The sequence below is a fragment of the Lupinus angustifolius genome, chromosome LG05 (genome assembly GCF_001865875.1).
Source record: "Lupinus angustifolius cultivar Tanjil chromosome LG05, LupAngTanjil_v1.0, whole genome shotgun sequence".
Classification (NCBI taxonomy): domain Eukaryota; kingdom Viridiplantae; phylum Streptophyta; class Magnoliopsida; order Fabales; family Fabaceae; genus Lupinus; species Lupinus angustifolius.
The window spans coordinates 22,149,863-22,172,130 of record NC_032013.1 but is presented as its reverse complement, the minus strand read 5'-3'; the positions used below and the strand labels follow the sequence as shown (position 1 = coordinate 22,172,130).

Below are 22,268 nucleotides of genomic sequence, written 5' to 3'. Positions count from 1 at the left end.
ACTCATTTGAAAAACTCATATATTAGGAGTGAATAGTGTAATAATATAACATCTTGTGAAAGATAATAGGTTAAGAAGATTTTGGAGAAGGAAAGTAAATGAGAGTAGGAAGGTGGCAAAAAGTGAGTGGTGAGCAGCTTCCACTAAAAGCGGTTCGTGCTAGGGAAGCCACGTTTGTTGTAATAAGCAAGCGCCTAAAAGGAGCGTAGCTTTATATACCCAACACACTCTCTCTCTCTCTCTCCGCTATATAATCCCCTCTTACTCCATTCCCTTATCTCAAACCACATTATCTCTCTATCTCTTATAACAACTTTAGTCTCTTACTTTCTCTTATTCAAATTCTCAAACATCAATTCCACAAAGAAAGAAAAAAATTATAATTATGGCTCCAAGGGATAGAACAGCCGCCGCTATCACCGTCGCCACAACCCCAAAGACCACCCACCTCGCCGCCGCTAAAGAGATCCGTTATAGAGGAGTTAGGAAGCGACCGTGGGGCCGTTACGCCGCTGAGATCCGGGATCCTGGCAAGAAGACACGTGTCTGGTTAGGAACCTTTGATACTCCTGAGGAGGCGGCGCGTGCTTACGACGCAGCAGCACGCGAGTTCCGTGGCGCAAGAGCGAAGACTAATTTTCCCACCGCTTCAGAGCTTATGAATATAAACGTAAACATTAATAACACCGTTACACGTAGCCCTAGCCAAAGCAGCACCGTTGATTCTTCTTCACCACCGCCGCCGTTGGCACTCACCCTCAGCCCATTCTCCTCCTCCGACAATACACCCTACCCGGTGGCGCGTCCCGTGGTGTTCTTCGACGTTTTTGCTAAACATGTTGGCCGTGAAATTTGTACTATTGATCGCCACGTAGCTGAGTTCCGCCGTGCTTCCACCGTCTCCGCCGCCGTTAAGTGCGAATCTGATTCTTCATCAGTGGTGGATTATGAGCGTGTCCCACGACATAGACTCTTAGATCTTGACCTTAATCTACCTCCACCACCTGAAGTTGCATGATCCAGCACCGTTCTGAAGTGCCATTTGGAGAAAAGATCGTTTTTTTAATCGATTTTAGCTTTTTTTGAGTACCCTTTTTTGGATTTTGGAAGAAAAAAACGAAATCACTCTATAGAAAGAGCTGAAAAGTGAGAAGCTGACATGATGAAGATATAACTGGAGCGTTGTGTAAATATGTTATAACTAAAAGTTTGGCACTTTTGCTTTTTTTGAATTTTTGCAACTGAGAAATTGTTGAGAATTTCTCACTGTTGTTTATGCAATTGGTGTTAATCTTTATAAATATATATTGGCATTTTCATCATATATTGTATTAATTAAATTTCCTTTCCTTTCTTTTCTTTTATTTACTTTTTTCTGAGATTTTAACCTCTTTCGGTTAAATGCAATACTTGTTTGATTTTAAGAAGCAAGATAATTATGCCTCATAGTTTGTTCAGTGTTATCCACTATAGTTGTGGATTTTTATAATAATGATTATGGTGAAGCTTGAATGAGCAAGATTCGTATTCAAAGAACGTGGTCTTTTATTATATTTTTATATTTATATAAAGTATTGGATGTGGTATAGTGGTGTTGGATTTCGTTTTGATGAAATCTGACATGTTGCGCGTTTGATTAGTTTAATGTCGTGACTGGCTCCTTTTTCTCTCTTAACCTCGTTTGCTTTGTTTAGGGTAGGCGTTGCTATAAGTGCATAATGTATATATTCTCTTATTAAACAAAATTTGTTAATCTTTTTTCCCACAAAAATTGGTTTATGAGTGATTGAGTTACTTTTTATGAGTATGAAGATCACAACTAGGATAATATATCATTACTTTTTTACTCTTGTTTCATGGTTAAAAAGCTATTCATTTTCTTTATCTTCAAAATCCTATTGACAAACGAAGTGTAAAAGCTAAGAAAATGTAAAACATTTGAAAAATAAAAGAGTCACCATGTTACTTCCCTCATTGGAATATTTTGCGTGCAAGTGATTAATTTCCATATTGCAAACCAAAGTAGGTGTTATCCTAACTTCACAAGATATTGGCTTAAAAATATACATAATAAAATTAAATTTTAATAATATTTAATATGCATATACTGACAATATAAGTGTATTTTATACTATCAACAAATCTTCACCATTCATTTACTAATTGTATTGACTTTCAAATAAAAGTATTACAAATCAATAGTAGATGATGTGCTGAAAATATACAAACTTTACACTATCAGGACATAGATACTCTAAAATTAATAGCCTTCTTGCCATTGTGTAAATTAATTAATGATGAAATATCAACTTTAGAACCTAATTCATCTTTACAATAAATAAAACTAAAGATACGAAATGTGGAAAGAAGTTGTATTAATTTTGTGTGTATTATATTACTAATATTGTTTGCTGGCGTCAGTATAACTGTATAAACCCCACTTTCCACCGACACCGTCACACAGAATTGATATTTGAAAAGAAACACAATAAATTTAATAATTAAAAACATTTCTTTTTCAGGGTCATGATGGGGAGCATGGGCACTTGATGTGAAGGGTCACAGATAAATCAGAAGGGTATTCTCGTGATTTCGGCGAGGATCTCAATGCCACATTAAACTTTTAATCCAACGACCAATATTATCTGATTCATTCGGTTGTTTTGTTTGGTACATAGGATATAAGACACTGATTCATTCTCAATTCATGTGTTGCTTAAAATAATAATGTTAAATTAATTAATATTGATTATAGGCGGCACCGACGGCGAAAACACTGCGCAAAAAAGGAGAGCGAATCAGAAGCGTGCGTGTCTGGCGGTGGGCCCCAGATGTGCATTTGCGTGTTGACTATGTGCCTGTCGTAGTTCATGTTGTCCCCACGTGATGTTTCAGCGCCCCCATCTTTCACGTGTCTCCATTCATCTTTATTTTCACAAATTTTCTTAATCAAACAAAACATATTCATAATTTATATTTCATGAATAATTTATTGATATTATAAAAAAAAATTACACTGTTTGTATATATTTATATAGAACTTTGAGTAAATTGCTAGTTTGAAGTTGGAACTGAAACATAACTATTGGGCAATTTATTTATGAGGGGTTAAAAATAAAAAATTAGTGGAAAAACTTATGTAAAGATATATGAATGTAGATATAAAAAATTCATAATATTAAAAATTTAATTTCAATTAAAATTTAGTTTTAAATTATAGTACCAAAAAAATATAAATGTATTTACTTTTAAATATAATATGTTTTATATGTTTCTAAATAAGTTTTGAGAAAAAATTATCTCTCATGCGATGAGATAATTTATCTTTTTTATTTATTCAGTATTTGATATATTCTTATTTTTTCTTTTATAATAAATTTTGAAATGAAATTTTTTCGAATGAAGTAAAATAAAATATATATAATCCTCTGAGTTGATTTAAGGAAGGAGATTAGTAATTTCAGTATAATCAATAAATGGGTTCACATTATGGAAGTGATACTTGCTCGACAAATGTCTTTAGTTTGCGAAGCGTTTTCCTCCCGGTCATAACTGAAAATAAAAACATTTATTTACATTCCATCCTATGATAAGGGCACAAAGGCAACAACACTTTCGTGAAAAACTCTCTAACTTGAGCAAACGTGTAAAATGAAAAGGTAAAGGGAAGATTAATCGTATTCATGTCTGTGGAAACAAAATAATTATATTTATTCATATGGTGGTGGCTACAGGTTTAAGTGTCACTAAACCTAACAACAACAAAATATAGTTCAACTCAGTTCTTTTATGAATGAACCTTTTAAGATCGGTATGGTTTGTTGTTTTAGGACTTTAGGAATGATTCGTCAATACAAGAGTTTTATGTAGTATCAATTTATCGTCCGTCTTTCATATTTAGTTATTAACTTTTTAAAATATAATACAAATGAATTGTAAATAATATGCTAAGTGTATATAAAAATCTTTACACTAACAATATATAAATATTATTATAATTAACGTAAAAGTACATAAATTATTGAATAAATGAGAAAGAATAACAAAAGTGGGAACCACGTGTTAAAGGATCTGTATGTTGGAAGCGCGGCGGCCGCTTTAGGAGTGGGTCCCAACAGGTTTCTTCTTCACATCTCTCCAACGTCCAACCACACATTTATCAGTTAACTCCAGCAGCTAGCAAAGTATGATCCTACAAGTCATGCCAAAACTAGCGTTTACTATTTATATCTTTTTTTATTTTTTACTCTATTATTTTTAATTAAGATTCTAATGGGTATTAAATGAAGTTATTTTATTAACGTTGAATTTAATTTTGTATCAGTTTTATTGTTTTTTAAGAACAAACAAATAATGTAAAACTAAATCAATGGAGTAGATAGACCTCACTCTATTGTTTTAGCTTTGTTCTTATTTTCATTTTACTAAAATTGAAATGTCCATACACATATTTAGCAAAAAGGCAAACCGTACTTATTAAAAATGTTAGTAACCACGAGTTCAACTAGAAAATTGATGAACTGATCCTCATATCAATCTAGTGTGGTGATTATGTTAGATATACACTAAATTGATTAATACCGTCAAAATCGACCTAATTATATTATATTTTATCGATCAAAATCGGTTTGTGAATAAAAATTCAATATTTTTAAAATAATATAATAAGCATTAAAACGTTGTTTATAAGATAATTAATGATTCAATCATTTATACTATTACCCCTAACTAAGTATAGTGTGATGAGTCAAACAATGCCGACTAATAGACTAAAATTGCAAAAAAGGTAGAAGAAAAATTGTGGAGCCCCGAGACACAGTGCAAATTGTCGTTGCCGTGTGCAGTGGTACCACTTAACGAACGGTTGCCAATGATTGAGATACACGTGGTGAGGTTCACGTGGGATGGTAGGAAGACACTATGAGTGAGCGGTGACGTGCTAAAGATGACAGACAGAAGCGGTGAAATTGACGCGTCCACGTGGGTGGCTCTTGTGTTATGTGGGAGTCAGTAATAAAGTATCAAACTCTCAAATGTTTCCCTTTATCGACAAGATATATTTTAGGATAATCAAAACGAGGTTAAAATTTAATTCTTAGAGATATTTGTTAGGAAGATGCATATCTGTTATTCTACGTGTTGTATCACAACATATGTCATCAACTGTTATTGGTCAAGAAAATAATTAATTATTAATCTATTAACTTAAATATATTTTTCGACTAATAATAATCTAATAGTACATACCGTTATACAATTTATGAGACAACAAATGTATCGTATGTTAATCGGAGCAACCAGATCCTCTAAAAAGGCTTAGTTTTTTTACTCAAAAAGAATAATCAATGTCTTTAATAGTACAAAACACTCTAGAATGTGTTGGGCGGTGAGGTCACTCAAAACCCACATGAATTGAAAGTGAATATCCTTTATTGCCTTCAACTTTTTGAATGAAAAAAGAAAATGATATATTCTCTAATTAAATCATTCTATTAATCCTTATGGCCACGCAAATGTGATATATGTATCAATATAATATTTTATTTATTAATTGTTGATTTATAACTCCCAAAAATAAGAATAACATAATTCTTTTCTCATAATGGTAAATATCATTTTTTTCTTATTTGGGTTCCACAATATCTGTTTTTCATCTACAACATATACTTCTCTCATCACTTTTTTTCGGCTAAGAACAAATAAGAATTGTTCTTATTTAAAAACAAAAATCAGAAAATAAGAATAACACAATGAAAAACATAATAAGAATGTTCGTATTCTATTAATAACTACTTGTTGTTACTATATAACCTTACTCTTAACGAAAATGTAGATGTTACACCAAATGAGCATGATGTATTTATTATGTACCAAAAACAAATGACCATCATGTGTTTATATTTGCAATAGTGCAAGTAATATAAACACGTCTACTTCTACTGTACTAATATCTACATAGAGTATAATATTAAGAGTTTAAAATATGTATATTAACAGTGTAAAGTTTTTTACATTATCAATAAATCGGTCATCTTTAATTTATATTATTTTGGTTTGAAAATTTACAGTGGTTAACAAATCAATGTTGAATGATTTACTGCCAGTATACAAAGTACTTACACTATTAATATATACATATTTAATTATAATATTAATCGATTGTTGGTATATATATATATATATATATAATTTATTTTAATTATTTTTTTGAAGACTCGACAATAATTAAAAGTGAGCAATGAAAATGACTAAATATAAAATAGATTTAACATGTATATAATGTCATTGTAATTATTGTTTTTATACTGTCAGTAAATCATCTATTATTCATATGTTAATTAACATTGACTTTCAAATAAAAGTAATACAAACCAATGAGCGATGATATGCTGACAATATAAATTTTTTACACTCTTGAATAGATTTCAAACTCATAAAATTCATACACATTTAATATATTTTTTCTGATAAATATTTGCTTATCCAGTCTAATTTGGCCTTTCTCAAAACTTTACAAGTGTTTATTCTTATACAAGTCTTTTGTACATTTGTGATTTTGTGCTTATTAAATATGGTGCAATTACATAAGGTTAACAGTATTTACAAGTTTGGGAAGAGAGAATTCACCCAAAAAAAACCAGAAAAAGCCTCCTCCTTTTGGTAAAGAAGTCGAGGAAGGAAAAAACTTACATGTGGATCTCATGTAGAGGTTTCACAAATTGGGGAAAAAACCCAAAGTTTTTTGTGTGATTAGCATTTTGACCATAACCTCTAAAAAAATAATTTGTAGATTGAATACTAATATAAGCAGCAATTTTGTCATTCGAAAAGTGAAAATAATATAAGATTGGAAGGTTCTATTAAATTAAAAGAATTATTTGACAAAATCTTAAAAATAAGGATATACAAATTCCCAAATATCATTGACAGCCGATCTCATAAATATTTTTCTTTATCAACCCTTGATACGAGTAAAGCTCAAAGTTGTTTTGTATTGCAAAAGTTTCACATTTTATCTAGATGAATTAAATATTATATATAAGTATGTGAACTCATATATCTAATGTTGAAGGATGATAATGAGTATTTAGAGCTGCGAGTAATATCCATAATGATTAGATTCATGTCAGTGTTTTTGGACGTGCACGTAATTAGAGCCGAAAAATTTGAAACTACTTGCCGAACGCATTGGTAAATAGATCTACATATGCATAATAATATAAATGTAATATCATATTAATCATAAACATAATATTATATTCTTAATCTATAAATGTGTGATGTTATGTTTAAACATTGATGTTAGATTGTTAATTCATAACATAATATTATGTTAGCATATGAATGTGATGTTATATTATATTATAAAGCAGTGATGATATGGTGTTGATTATAATTTTGATGTTGTTAATGTTTTGTTGTTAATTCAAAACTGTGAGATAATAATATCTTGATTAATTAGTTTTTACTAAATAAGTTTTCTCCAAAGAAATTCATTTGCCTAAATTATAGCCAAACAGATGAATGTTAACTTTCATCATCAAAAAGAAAATGCAAAAATGTAATTCAAGTTTAATAATATTAGAATGCTAACTAAATATAGAGGCACACAAATGAGAAATCATCAATATGTGTGTTTGAAGCATTTAAAGGAAAAACTGTTGACAAAAATCTTCCCAAAATATATATATTTATATATTATATAAATAAATATGGTTTAGAAAAAGCACCTTTTTAAATAAAATTTCTAATTAACTTATAAACTATATACTAACCCTTAACAAATTAATATTTTTCATAGAATTGGACGAAAGTGTAATTTCACTAAGGAAAATGGCCAAAACCTAAAGCCTTGTCTTTTCTCGACAACCTCTGCGTTTAGCTTAGAGCCTCAGCCAAAAACCTCTGCATTCTCATCTTCTTCAAACTAAGGTATTTTATTTCTCTTTCTTCTAATTTTCCTTGCTTCCATTTTTCTCTCTATTTTGTTAGTAATAAGTAAATTTCTCTAATCGTTTTCAGCTTTCAATTTTTCAATTTTTTTTTAAAAATTTGTAAGAAAAAGAGAATGCCCAATTTGGAGGAAATTAGTAAGAGGATAAGGAACGAATAAAGGACCAATTTTCATGAAAAAATAGTAATTTAGGGAAATTCCACTGTTGAGTTTAGCTATGAAGAACTAACACTTCACGCTCGTGTATTGAACATTTTACATACAGTTTTAAATGTTCTAACTATGTGTATTCTATACATCATTTACTTTTTCAATTTTTACTTGATTGATGGAGATGGCACAACAATTATATCAATGTTAGTATTTTATTATGTTTACAATGACTCTTACTGAGTTGTAAAATGTTATTCCTCTGTTTTAATTTAAGATTGGATGCTTTTATGTTAATTTTGTATCAATTTTATGTTTTGTATCATAGTCTTGTCATGGCTATATTATTTTAGAATATGCCATTTCCCGGTGTTAGTGCCATGTCTTGGTCATATTCGTGCTTCCTATCTGTAGAGTGATTCTGCATACATTTGTTGCAGTTTATCTGTGTTACAAAAGTAGATGAAGAGGTACATTTTAAGGAGTCGTGAGGAACTGATGATAGTTACTTCAATATTAGCGATCCTTATAAAGTATATAAAATTTAAATTTTGAGCTTTGTTGATTTGCTTAATTGCTCTGGCGAGATGGCGAGACGAAGATACAGCTGATAGATTCATTTAGAAGTTTTCTGAGCTTTCCCGAGGTCTTGAAATTTAGCACTTTGGATACCTGTAGAGCCTAACAAGATTTAAATCTCTTATTATTTATCAGGGTGTTGAATGTAGAAGTCTTGGTTTCTTTAATTGCTGATCTAGTTTTTTGTTTTTCGTTAATCAAGATGCGAAAATCTATAGAGAAACTTTGGTCGACCTTCAACATAGTTGTCAACTTGGCACTATAATCTTGTAAAAACAGCACTGATCATGGAATTTTACAAACTTTCAAACATGGATAAAACTTAAATAAAGAAATAAAAGAATCTACAGCTGTAGAGAAATGTAAACCATAAGACTCAGAAATTTCTCTAACTACATGTCATCCATTGAAATTCATGGTAATACTTAAACTTCGATTTAAGTCTTTTTGTTAATGTGGACCTTCCCTGCCCTTTTGGTAATCTTCATTTTCTTGTTCAAAGTGTGCATTTACAACAGCTCCCACTGAACTAAAGTAGCATCCATTCCATTTCTCACCCTTCTTTATATTTGAGCATTGGTCATGTATTTTCCAATAAAAAAATGTCTTGACCTCTAGTTAAAATGGGAATGGAAGTACAAGAGAATCGTGGAACTACGGTTAGTTATAACTTTTCCCCCCTTGTTTGAAACCAACTCCTTTTTGTGTTGCTTTTTACAAGAGAAAGTGGATGAAAAGTATTAAAGGAAAGTTGAGAAACTATTTTGGGTGGTGAAAAAGTAATTTTCTTTTGATAAGAAAAGTAGAGAAGAATAAAAAGAAAACGGTAGGTTGTTTTCTTGTTTGTTACTCTCCCTAATGTGATTTCGAGCACATCATAATAGCTTTGGTTTTCTTTACAGATTCAAGGTAGAAGCTATGAAGTTGTTCAATATAAATGGAACCAGTCTTTCTGTTGCACTCTATACTGATGTCACAAATTCAAAGTTAGTCTCTCTCTCTCTCTCTCCTTATTCTACAAAAATAATAGTGGGAATTAAATGTTCTAAAAAATGAGCACCTTGTTATGAGAATGTTACCTGTTAGTGAATGCAAGTTATTAATTATTATGATCAACTTGCTTGCCCCTTATTATTTGTTCAAATTATTGAGTTATGTTTTAATAATGCATGCGGGGTTGACTTTGATGATTGCACGACTTTCCATTTATGTACCTAGAGTAAATGGTTATCATGATGCATGATATTTTGTGGGTAACCATCAAACATTGATAGACAATGGATCACTTCATGTCAAATTTACATTCAGAGTAGTTAGATCTTAAGTAGCTTTTTTTCCATTGCAATAAGAAGTACCAATATTTGGTGCCATTTCATCCTATGTCAGTGCAAAACGTTTGGTATTTATGCTCATACGCCAACCTCTTTAAAAGCAAATACGAAGGATATATTGTAATTTTTTAGCTATTTGTTTGTAATTGATTGAAAAGATTAGGAACTTGCTCTTTCTGAACTATATAATGTAATTCTTGTTCTCTCACAGGGAACTCTTGGAAAGTATGCAAGCTGGGACGTTGGAGCCAGAAGTTGCATTTCTCAATGCTTCACTTGTATAATTTCTTATATTTATGCTCTAAGTCATGTCCAACACTATTTACTATATGATATGCATGTGCTTGTGCTTAAACTATCAACAATAACTGCTAACCTCACTTTTGCATCTTTCTAATGTTACCATGATTATCAACTGTTCAAGGTTCCAGATATTTTCCCTGTTCTAGCAGCTGCACACAAGACGCTTGTAGCCAAGTCACGGGACTCTTTGACCACACGCACTCCTCATTCGGAACTTGTTTACAATTATTCAGGGTCAAAACATGTAATTGTGCATTGCTATTTAATTTTCACCCATTATGGCTCATTGTTCCGATTATAGTGTCTAACTTTGGCTTGATTTTGGCTAGATTACTGAATCATTGAAAAGATGCGGAATCTCAGACAGCACAACCTATATCCTTGCTGCTCGATTCGACGCTAATCCTGATGCGGTGAGGATAATTTCAATTTCTACAATGTGGCACTCATTTTTCTTTTTGCTAACATAACTGTGATGCACGTCTCTCTACCAGATTCAAGGCATCGAGAAGCTCATTAATGGCAAAGAGATCGACCTGGAGGAGCTGGAAGGAAGAGCAAACCGTTCCCAAATTCAAAAGGTTTGCAAGGACATTGATACACATAAAATAACACTTTTGTGTCTTCTTCTTTCTTGTGCAAACTAACTTGTTCCATAATTTATGTTTCAGCATTACAAGATATCTGCACCTGAACTTGGAGTGTCATCACTTTCTGATGCAATAACTTGCCGAATAGCTGCTCGTGATGCCTTGTGAGAAGAATCATTGTGATATGCTTGTATGTTACACCCATTTTTATGATCTCTTCATAATCTATGGCACGATATGTTATGAAAATTTGAAAGAATGCTTTTTTAGCTCCTATTGTAGGTACTCTATCTTTCACATATTCTCCAAGTAATGTAGTTCCTATTATGACCAAGATTACCTATGACACTGCCATAAACAATTCAATGTAAGCACAAAGAGAAGCATATCAATGTTATGCAGATATCTACCTTGCAGTGACTATAATGAACTAAGATCATGAACTCTTATGTAAGGGTGTTTAGTGATGTGGTTTCAATCACTTATTTGCCCAAGAAAAGTCATAACATAAAAATTAGTTGTGGTTCGGCTTGGTTAAAATATAAAATGTGATGGGCTAAGAAAATTAACATGTGGTTGCATTAGAAATGCGAATTATAGTGTTATTTAATGGAGAGAATAATGTTTCTTTAATAATCTTCTCGAGTGATTAAAATTATGATATGTGACAATTGAAATGAATAAAGTAATAAGGTAAATTGTTCTACTGTAATCAAAGGAAAATAATATATCCTCCTATTAATCATTCTACCCACAAGAAGATGGCATGTGTCACAATAAGATACTTTAATTATTAATGATTTCTCACCCTTCTTTATATTTGAGCATTGGTCATGTATTTTCCAATAAAAAAATGTCTTGACCTCTAGTTAAAATGGGAATGGAAGTACAAGAGAATCGTGGAACTACGGTTAGTTATAACTTTTCCCCCCTTGTTTGAAACCAACTCCTTTTTGTGTTGCTTTTTACAAGAGAAAGTGGATGAAAAGTATTAAAGGAAAGTTGAGAAACTATTTTGGGTGGTGAAAAAGTAATTTTCTTTTGATAAGAAAAGTAGAGAAGAATAAAAAGAAAACGGTAGGTTGTTTTCTTGTTTGTTACTCTCCCTAATGTGATTTCGAGCACATCATAATAGCTTTGGTTTTCTTTACAGATTCAAGGTAGAAGCTATGAAGTTGTTCAATATAAATGGAACCAGTCTTTCTGTTGCACTCTATACTGATGTCACAAATTCAAAGTTAGTCTCTCTCTCTCTCTCTCCTTATTCTACAAAAATAATAGTGGGAATTAAATGTTCTAAAAAATGAGCACCTTGTTATGAGAATGTTACCTGTTAGTGAATGCAAGTTATTAATTATTATGATCAACTTGCTTGCCCCTTATTATTTGTTCAAATTATTGAGTTATGTTTTAATAATGCATGCGGGGTTGACTTTGATGATTGCACGACTTTCCATTTATGTACCTAGAGTAAATGGTTATCATGATGCATGATATTTTGTGGGTAACCATCAAACATTGATAGACAATGGATCACTTCATGTCAAATTTACATTCAGAGTAGTTAGATCTTAAGTAGCTTTTTTTCCATTGCAATAAGAAGTACCAATATTTGGTGCCATTTCATCCTATGTCAGTGCAAAACGTTTGGTATTTATGCTCATACGCCAACCTCTTTAAAAGCAAATACGAAGGATATATTGTAATTTTTTAGCTATTTGTTTGTAATTGATTGAAAAGATTAGGAACTTGCTCTTTCTGAACTATATAATGTAATTCTTGTTCTCTCACAGGGAACTCTTGGAAAGTATGCAAGCTGGGACGTTGGAGCCAGAAGTTGCATTTCTCAATGCTTCACTTGTATAATTTCTTATATTTATGCTCTAAGTCATGTCCAACACTATTTACTATATGATATGCATGTGCTTGTGCTTAAACTATCAACAATAACTGCTAACCTCACTTTTGCATCTTTCTAATGTTACCATGATTATCAACTGTTCAAGGTTCCAGATATTTTCCCTGTTCTAGCAGCTGCACACAAGACGCTTGTAGCCAAGTCACGGGACTCTTTGACCACACGCACTCCTCATTCGGAACTTGTTTACAATTATTCAGGGTCAAAACATGTAATTGTGCATTGCTATTTAATTTTCACCCATTATGGCTCATTGTTCCGATTATAGTGTCTAACTTTGGCTTGATTTTGGCTAGATTACTGAATCATTGAAAAGATGCGGAATCTCAGACAGCACAACCTATATCCTTGCTGCTCGATTCGACGCTAATCCTGATGCGGTGAGGATAATTTCAATTTCTACAATGTGGCACTCATTTTTCTTTTTGCTAACATAACTGTGATGCACGTCTCTCTACCAGATTCAAGGCATCGAGAAGCTCATTAATGGCAAAGAGATCGACCTGGAGGAGCTGGAAGGAAGAGCAAACCGTTCCCAAATTCAAAAGGTTTGCAAGGACATTGATACACATAAAATAACACTTTTGTGTCTTCTTCTTTCTTGTGCAAACTAACTTGTTCCATAATTTATGTTTCAGCATTACAAGATATCTGCACCTGAACTTGGAGTGTCATCACTTTCTGATGCAATAACTTGCCGAATAGCTGCTCGTGATGCCTTGTGAGAAGAATCATTGTGATATGCTTGTATGTTACACCCATTTTTATGATCTCTTCATAATCTATGGCACGATATGTTATGAAAATTTGAAAGAATGCTTTTTTAGCTCCTATTGTAGGTACTCTATCTTTCACATATTCTCCAAGTAATGTAGTTCCTATTATGACCAAGATTACCTATGACACTGCCATAAACAATTCAATGTAAGCACAAAGAGAAGCATATCAATGTTATGCAGATATCTACCTTGCAGTGACTATAATGAACTAAGATCATGAACTCTTATGTAAGGGTGTTTAGTGATGTGGTTTCAATCACTTATTTGCCCAAGAAAAGTCATAACATAAAAATTAGTTGTGGTTCGGCTTGGTTAAAATATAAAATGTGATGGGCTAAGAAAATTAACATGTGGTTGCATTAGAAATGCGAATTATAGTGTTATTTAATGGAGAGAATAATGTTTCTTTAATAATCTTCTCGAGTGATTAAAATTATGATATGTGACAATTGAAATGAATAAAGTAATAAGGTAAATTGTTCTACTGTAATCAAAGGAAAATAATATATCCTCCTATTAATCATTCTACCCACAAGAAGATGGCATGTGTCACAATAAGATACTTTAATTATTAATGATTGATTACAAGTGACATGTGTCATTTTTTTGTGGGTAGGAGGATTAGTAGGAGGATATAACAATGCTCGTAATCAAATAGAGATAATAATTTTAAATGAAGGGGATAAAAAATTAAATCAATTATATGCAACAAAAATCGTAACTAAAAGGCAAATGTATAGTTGTAAAGCATAGTATATATTTATACGTTTATATATTCAATTCTGTTTTCATAAAGGAATTTGAAATTTTATTGGGCTTATTCTTACTTAAGTAATTTAATTTTAACATGATTCAATAAGAACTTGAAAGTCATGAAAATTTATTATTCTCATGAATTCCTACTAGTAGAGATGAACATGAATGAGGAGAAGCATTACAATATTAGTGTGTACTAACATGATGTTAGTCTAATGGTTTAAAGCTTTGTTAGATTCTTATGATGATCAAAATGTCAAAATTCTATTTCTAGGCAATGTTTAATGGGAAAGACAATCATAAATCCTGAAAGAGATTAGTTCTTTGCCTATAGTGTGAATGAACCATTCTTAGTGTAAAAAAAAGTACCCATGCCTCAATGCAAACCTTAGACTATCTCATAATACAATTGAATTAATGAAATGAAAGACGGAAAATGTATAAAATTTCTTTGAATTTTTTGCCTTTTGCAATTGGTTATCATGAACTATTTTCTTCTTAAACTTTATGAAATAAATTAAAATAATAGTAATAATCAATGAGTCGATGTTAAAACAAGTTATTGATTTAAATTTTTGGTTGCTATTAATTAAACATTATCTTTATGCATGAAACATTTTAACTAGCAATTAGAGTTTAAGGGATAATAAGAAAAAAATAGGAATATTTTCACTAACAATTAGGAACTTGTTGGGAGCATAATTACACACTCAAAAAAATATTTGTTCCTTACTCATATTACTCACATAGTGAGATGATATCCTCATTGTACAAGAAAATATTGTTTATAGTTTTTTCTTTCCTCCTCCACATATACTTTACATCACAATAGAAAATGTAAGGAAATTTAAGGAACCTTCAAAAATAAAAATACAAAAGGAAGCGTTTCTAAATGTATCATAAATTACATATTAACTTATATGATATGAAGATATTTGTTGTCCTAAAAAATATAATATCTCCATATATTCTGCTACGATTGGTTGAAAAAAATATAAATTAAATATCTAATAATTAAGTAACTTTTAACCAATAAAAAGTGACACAAGTGGTGAAAAATATTTTTTGGGCTCTTTAAGTTGGAAGTGTGTTCAAACTTCAAACTCTTTCTCCACTTTAGTATAGATTAGCTTTATTTGGTTTAGGGAAGAAAATATGATAAGAGAAGATAAAAAGAAAGAAGATGTGTTTAAAGAAAGAAATGATAAAATGAGTTAATTGCAAAAGTTGTTTGATAAGAAAGAAATATGAAAAAAATAGAACCGAGAGAAAATGTGTTTTTACAAAAAAAATTAATTTTACCTTTATAAATACTAATTAGGATTGGATAAAGCTAAGAGCATTATTGTGAACACAAAAACCCTCCTCCTTTACCATTTCTTCTCACATGAGAGAAGAAACTAAGGCTATGTTTGGTTTGGTTTCAATGAGTGGAAGAAAAAATCACTTTTCACTTATTTAGTTGACAAGGGAAAAGTGGAGGAGAGAAAAAAGAAGTGAGGCCTATGCTAAAAAATTTCCACCCCAAATGTGAGTGAAAAAGAGGAGGAAAAGAATGAATTTTATGCAAATGACTATAATGCCCTTCATTTTTATCCTCAAATTTATCTTTCTCTTCTTCTCACTCATTTTCTCCTTCTTTCTCATAAAATTGACAAATTATTTTTTGTTTATGAATATGATATACTTATGTATAACATTTCAAATGACAATTTATGTTCATTGATATTATGTTAAGTGTGTTTAATATTTCTTATCTATTGCATGATTTTCAAAATACGTACTCAAAGTTCATCACAAATGTTTCTAATAGATCAATTGGTCTTCCTTGAATAGAATATATGATATAATAATTTATCACAAGTTAAAATAATTGAAAGTGTACAAAAAAATGAATAATTGTGATAGTTTATGTTAAAAATACAGTAGCCAAAACAACAATGTTGTAAGTATGACTTTCTTATTTGGAATGTTTATATAATTTTACATATATTTTTCCTTCCTTTCACCTTCTACACAACCAAACAACAGGAGAGAAAAGTTATAATTTTCTTTCATTTTTTCTTTTAAACCAAACAACTAATTTTTCACCTTACTTTCAATTTCTTTTCATTCTTGCAACTTTCTTTCATTCTTTTTTCTTTCCTTTCATTTTCCTCGATGAACCAAAAGTATAAAAGTTGATGGATCCCACCATTTTTATTTTCTTTTATGGTTGATACTCTTTACTATCAAATGAGAAAAAAATTGTGTTTCTTCTTCAAGTCTCTCCTTCCTTTTTCTTTCTTTCCTAATTCTCTCAAAAAATAAAAATACAAAACGAGGCGTTTCGAAAAGCAGGAATTTGTTGAATTTTCATCCCTAACCCTTGTTTCCCTCCAAAATTCCATTATTTCACAGTCTTCAAAGGAGCAATGAGAGGGTTCTGAATTCTCATCCATGGCTTCAACTTCACGTGGTGGTGGCGGTGCTGCTGCTGGAAGAATAAAAAACTTAGCTTCCTCTTTCAGTTCCGATTATCAGCCTCTCATCACTGTACCTATTAAACCCCTTTTTTCCTTCAATGCGTTTTTATCTTTCTTTTCTATTCTATCCTTTAATTCACTGGACTTGTTTCTTCATTCAAAAAAGGAACTTTTTTTTCTGGGTTGCAAGTAAAAATTAAGCATTTTTCTATTTATAACTGATTGGGTTGCATTTTTTGCTTTTGCCTTTAGGATATTCGAAAGACTATGAGTTTTATGAAGGATATTGCGGTTGAATTGGAGAAAGATGGCCTCTCTGACAAGGTATTTCAATACAGTTAATTTTTCTGTGTTCGATATTTGATTACTTGACATGAAATCATATAATTTTCAAATTGTGGTAACGGTTTTGGTTGTGGCCACATCGATTGCTGTTGCTGTGGAATGAATTTTTTTTGTGTGGATTTGTTTTTGAATCTATTGCGGTCAGTTGCAGTTGCAATGCGGTATTTTTCTTAAAGCTGGAACCATACCACAATTGCAGGGTGATGCAGTTGTTACCATAATATTTCGGTGTAATGTGGTACACAATTTAGAACCTTGATATATTGATGTATGATGAGTGAAATGTGAAAACTTTTCAGGTTAAGGAGTTAGAAGATGCGGTTATTGAGTTAGCGAGCTTATCTGGACTCAGTGTGCATTTTTCCTCTGCAGTTCAAGCTTTTGCAAATAGATACCAGCCCGGAGAAGAGGTTATAGAATGTGGATTGCATATTAACAGCTTTTGTTTTTCTTAATAGACTATTATGGTTATCTGTTATCATCTAACCTTCACACCCTTTTGACCAAAATCTAACTTGTCGCTTATTGAATGCAGTTGACTGATTTTCATAAGGTTTTCGAGGACGAAGTTTCACAGTTTAAGGATAATCCAACTACAGATCCTAAAAAACACCCTTTTGTACGCCAATTTAAGGAAGCTGTATGGGTATGTTTCTTGCCACCCCTAAGTATTTGAAAGAATATTTCATGTGTATGTGTGTTACTATGTAGATGAAAATATTTACCATTCATGTTTATTATCTTTATTTTGGTCAGTGGCCAATGCCACCTACTGGAAAAAGGCTTTGGTTGTTTTTGTTGTTGTTGTTGTTGTCTTTTGGTCAGTGCTCAGTGGACTTCCCTATTGTCTTAGTTTAGAAATAGTGTACTGTCATTTCTTTTCAAATATCTTGTTCATAAAATTAGTAATTTGGTATTTGAGTTGAAATATTTGGAAACCTACCACTCATCAGTGTTCTCTTTGCTGCTGGCAATGATTTTAAAATCTGGAAAAGGTAGAGATGTGACCGCTGCTTTTTGGTAGTGGTAAGAACATTTTTCTTGCAACTTGAGTTTTCATCCTTTTCTTACACGACTAGGATCCTGGTCAATAGAAGGATGAATTCCCACCATTGGATAAGCTTCATCATATTAATGTTTACATGAATTCAATTTGCAGAATCTATTTATTTGCAAAAATATTCAGTATCAACCATTTTAGGATTGAATTATCTCCTTGATACTTTGTCTCTATCATTCACCCCGATTCACGTGGACCTATGCTGAGAGGAAGTAGGGAAAGAGATGAATTGAAAACATGTTTGGATTAGGTTATTTTAAGAGAAATAATTACATCTTTTGAAACTTCTCTCAGGATTCCTTTGTTTGTAAGCTGTTTTAAACAATAATTCATTAAATAAGTAAATCCAAACACACTAAACTTCAGTCTGCACTTTGCACATTCTATTATTTATTTCACTTTGTGTATTCTGTTTCCATGATCCTGTTTAAAAGAAAATATGCAGTAATAACTTACTGCTGTGTGCCGACATTGTTCATCAGCAATATTGCTGTTAGGTCATAAGTGAATTCTCTGACATGTTTTCTGTTTATCTTGTCTTTAGAAAGTTCATCACGAGGGACAGCCAATGCCAGGTGAAGAACAGGAGGACATTGTAATGACCAGCACCCAATCTAGTATTTTGAATATGACTTGTCCCCTGACCGGAAAGCCTGTTACCGAGCTAGAAGATCCAGTCCGCAGGTACCATATGAATCAAGTTCAACATATTGCTGTTTCTATTAGCAATGTTTATTATCTATTACTAGTAAGAGTTGCATCTTTATGTTGTGTTTTGTTAATTATTCTTAATGTTTATTAAATTACTGTGCTACACAACATTTATTTATTGAAATACATGCTTGTATTTTATGCTTGTGTAGTTATTTACTTGCTAGGGTGTCTCCACAAAGGTTTCAGATCTGCATCCTTGTATGGAATCAATGAAGATTTGTTATGAGATAAATTTCGAGTCATTTGTACACTAAGATATCATCCAGTAGACATGTCAAAACAAACATATAACTTCTTTTTTATGGTCCTTGAGGTGTTTCTTTTGGAAGCATCCCTTGGAGATGGAACTTATTGCCATTATAACTCTCACCAGGGACTATTTGTTAATAACAATGGTGTCTAACTTGTTTTTGTACTAATATGGGATAAAATATCAATGGAGCTTATTTTGTTTGGACTAAAATGCATGTTCTGTGGAAGAGCTTCTGAATGGATTCAGGTACTGATATATTGTGTGTTACTCATGTTTCTCTTTCATTGATGCAGTATGGAATGTAAGCACATTTATGAAAAGAAAGTAGTAATGACATATTTAAGGTCAAAGCAGAGGTCTCAATGCCCTGTGTCAGGTAGATCATCGACATCTGCTAACTGATCACCTTCACATTCCGATGCCATCCTTATGTTGTCTTTTAACCGAACTTTTGTATGTCAGGTTGCCCAAAGATATTGGTGGCGGATAAGGTGGTGAATGATCCTCTGTTACTGATTGAGATCGATGAATTGCGGAAAATGACTAAAGAAACTAATATAGTAGAAGACTTTACCATGCTTGATGAAGATGATTGATAAAATCAACTGCAGATAGGATTTCGGCTGTAAATTCTGTTAGTTTTGAACATCAAAAGGATGTACTTGTAGATTTCATCACCATTCACCAGAAGTGAAGTGTTGAAAGTGTTCACAACTTGCAAAGTTGTAACCTTTGCATGCAGTAGTGAAGTTCTTATGATGGTTTAATCTTATAGCCTAATGTTGCATGCTTTGTTATCTTTTGTGTTCTATTATACTTCATATTTAAGAATTATAAAAGGGTAAGTTGCAAATGGAATTATATGGAATTACAGATTATTTAATAACAGCTATCTGGGTAAAAGATAATACAAACTAGTGCACACATGAACAACGTGGAGTTTTATTTTTGCAAGTTCTTCAATCTGAGCAAAATTTCAATGCATGTTTGAGTACAAGTTACAACAATGTTCCTGTGCAACCATTGATTCCACATATTATCCTTGCACAATGTGATAATAATGATTACTATATGAAAAATTATGTTGTATTTTAACAATGTTATAATATATGATTAGGTGATGAAGTAAAATTGAAAACTTTTTTGGTGATCAAATTGAACTTTTATTATGTTAACACCATTTATGCATATTGAGTTCTTTAAATGTTTTTTTATGTTACTTTTGTATGTAATCACTTTATACAAAACTGTATTGTATATATCATGTGTATGAATTACAATCTATAATTGTTTGTGTTTTCCCACAACTTTTATTAGAATCATTTTTTCCACCACTGTGCTCTATGGTCATGCTTCATTGCTTCTTAGCAACTTAACAAGAAAATTCAAATGTATGTGGGCTCTATTGTAAGTTTGGAGTAGTTGCATTAACCTTATTAGATTTTGTACCCTTTTTATTTCAAAGGTTATGGTTGTTTGCTTCTTTTTTTGGTAAAGTTAGTATAATTTCAATATCGTTATTTAAAAGGGTATGTCTAATGATATCATAATTCGTAAACCTGAATAGAAGTTAATATATAATTACTAAAAACAAAGATGTGTGGTCAAAATAATTAAATAAAAAATATGGAAAAGCTAATGTCATTTTTCTTATAAAGTTACATCACATTACAATAATTGATAATTACTTATATAGATATCAAACATTTACCAAATGTCAAATGATAGATGTAGCTATACTGAATCTCTAAGATTGAATGTTTAACACTTGTTAAGAGAGAAACATTCATGAATCTTAAAATGGATTAATTCCTTATCTAAAAAGGTAATAAATACATTTGGTAATATAAAAAAATGGTGAATGCAACTGAATATATAGGTGTACAGACTTATATTGATCATCACAAATTTCTAACACATTTTACTAGCTTCAAATATATGTGGGGACGACAACGATTAAAAAAAATAGTTTTTTATTTCACGTCATTATTCTAAACATATTTAACCTTAATGGTTGGAGATAAAGTATCCATGATTTACTTTTGAATAGTGTTTTAAATTTGTAATTAGAGTTATAATGGTATTGTATAATATTTACAAGTTGATAAAATCAATGTAAATTAATACTAGATAATAAGATTATGATGTCATATTATTGTGTCTACCAAGAAAATTAGAACCTCTTATACTACATCAAGTTGTTTACAACCTTGTATTTGTTTACAATCACTCACTAAGCTAGAGACAAAGTTAAATTAAGATTTCCTACAACAACAAAATAAATTCAGATTAAAAGAAAGAAAAAACAGAGAAAACCTCCCTAGACACACAAGGGAACCACATTACAAAAATGTGTTGATCTAATGTTGTAAAGTATCGTTAGATCTTCATGATAATTAAAATGTCAATAATTTAATTTCTGGTAATAATACTTGTTGAATATTAGTTATTTCCCCAAAAGAGTAAGAGAATACATTTGGTAGTACAAAAAAGGAAATATTCTTAATGTCCCAAAATTTGTGCATTTCCATATACTTATTCTTTTTTATTGGTTAGAAAATTAAAACAAGAATTTAATATATATATTAACTTTAAAATTTAAAATCTGTGTATTGACAGTGTAAATTTTTTTACACTATCAGCTCATCATTCACCATTGATTTGTAATATTTTTGTTGTTTAAAAGTCAATATTAGTTAACATATGAACAATGAGGATTTGCTAACAGTATAAAAAATACTTACACTTTGATGTATACATATTAACACTATGTTTGGTTCTATGGAAAAAAGAGGAAAGAAAAGAGGAGGAAGGAAAAGTGGTGGAAAATATTATTTTCCACCATTTGGTTCAACACTAAAAATGAGGGGAAGGAAAAATATGCATGGGTCCCACACAAAAAGTTTTCCTCCCTATTTTGTGAAGAAAATTAAGAAAGGAGAGAAAAACATCAAAAATTCTAAATTTGTCCTTCACCATGAATGAATATAAAGAACCACAATCTATGTGAAAATATATACAATTTAGAAAAATTCTTTGTTTATATTCATTTTGATGTGAAATTCGTTAAC

At 31.1% G+C, this 22,268-nt stretch overlaps 4 protein-coding genes across 6 annotated transcripts; all 4 read left to right on the top strand.

The window, feature by feature from the left end:
• On the top strand, positions 163-1,202 carry LOC109348133 (ethylene-responsive transcription factor 4-like). Its single transcript, XM_019588380.1, has one exon. It carries the CDS (start codon positions 386-388, stop codon positions 1,016-1,018), a length of 633 nt encoding a protein of 210 aa, XP_019443925.1. The 5' UTR covers positions 163-385; the 3' UTR covers positions 1,019-1,202.
• LOC109348132 (EKC/KEOPS complex subunit Tprkb-like) lies at positions 7,802-11,310 on the top strand. Of its 3 annotated transcripts, none has more exons than XM_019588377.1 (7): positions 7,802-7,932; positions 9,586-9,669; positions 10,226-10,292; positions 10,439-10,561; positions 10,647-10,730; positions 10,812-10,898; positions 10,989-11,310. In XM_019588377.1, exons 2-7 carry the CDS (start codon positions 9,602-9,604, stop codon positions 11,073-11,075), a joined length of 516 nt encoding a protein of 171 aa, XP_019443922.1. In that variant the 5' UTR covers positions 7,802-7,932; positions 9,586-9,601; the 3' UTR covers positions 11,076-11,310. The 3 variants fall into 3 exon arrangements, with proteins under 3 accessions (XP_019443922.1, XP_019443923.1, XP_019443924.1); XM_019588378.1 differs by having other exon boundaries at positions 7,804-7,927; XM_019588379.1 differs by lacking the exon at positions 7,802-7,932 and adding an exon at positions 9,180-9,184.
• On the top strand, positions 12,015-13,787 carry LOC109348131 (EKC/KEOPS complex subunit Tprkb-like). Its single transcript, XM_019588376.1, has 6 exons — positions 12,015-12,144; positions 12,701-12,767; positions 12,914-13,036; positions 13,122-13,205; positions 13,287-13,373; positions 13,464-13,787. The coding sequence occupies exons 1-6, from the start codon at positions 12,077-12,079 to the stop codon at positions 13,548-13,550; spliced, it is 516 nt and encodes a 171-aa protein (XP_019443921.1). The 5' UTR covers positions 12,015-12,076; the 3' UTR covers positions 13,551-13,787.
• Positions 16,656-20,016, top strand: LOC109348130 (E3 SUMO-protein ligase MMS21). The gene is made up of 7 exons (XM_019588374.1): positions 16,656-16,895; positions 17,078-17,149; positions 17,470-17,580; positions 17,706-17,816; positions 18,775-18,914; positions 19,491-19,573; positions 19,660-20,016. Exons 1-7 carry the CDS (start codon positions 16,800-16,802, stop codon positions 19,791-19,793), a joined length of 747 nt encoding a protein of 248 aa, XP_019443919.1. The 5' UTR covers positions 16,656-16,799; the 3' UTR covers positions 19,794-20,016.

Excerpts from the sequence above, each read along its gene's own strand:
- LOC109348133 (XM_019588380.1), top strand. The coding sequence starts at position 386 with ATGGCTCCAAGGGATAGAACAGCCGCCGCTATCACCGTCGCCACAACC.
- LOC109348130 (XM_019588374.1), top strand. The coding sequence starts at position 16,800 with ATGGCTTCAACTTCACGTGGTGGTGGCGGTGCTGCTGCTGGAAGAATA. Across the intron at positions 17,581-17,705 it reads GATACCAGCCCGGAGAAGAG|TTGACTGATTTTCATAAGGT; the intron begins GTTATAGAATGT and ends TATTGAATGCAG. Across the intron at positions 18,915-19,490 it reads CTAGAAGATCCAGTCCGCAG|TATGGAATGTAAGCACATTT; the intron begins GTACCATATGAA and ends TCATTGATGCAG.
- LOC109348132 (XM_019588377.1), top strand. The coding sequence starts at position 9,602 with ATGAAGTTGTTCAATATAAATGGAACCAGTCTTTCTGTTGCACTCTAT. Across the intron at positions 9,670-10,225 it reads ACTGATGTCACAAATTCAAA|GGAACTCTTGGAAAGTATGC; the intron begins GTTAGTCTCTCT and ends GTTCTCTCACAG. Across the intron at positions 10,899-10,988 it reads ACCGTTCCCAAATTCAAAAG|CATTACAAGATATCTGCACC; the intron begins GTTTGCAAGGAC and ends TTTATGTTTCAG.
- LOC109348131 (XM_019588376.1), top strand. The coding sequence starts at position 12,077 with ATGAAGTTGTTCAATATAAATGGAACCAGTCTTTCTGTTGCACTCTAT. Across the intron at positions 13,206-13,286 it reads TCGACGCTAATCCTGATGCG|ATTCAAGGCATCGAGAAGCT; the intron begins GTGAGGATAATT and ends TCTCTCTACCAG. Across the intron at positions 13,374-13,463 it reads ACCGTTCCCAAATTCAAAAG|CATTACAAGATATCTGCACC; the intron begins GTTTGCAAGGAC and ends TTTATGTTTCAG.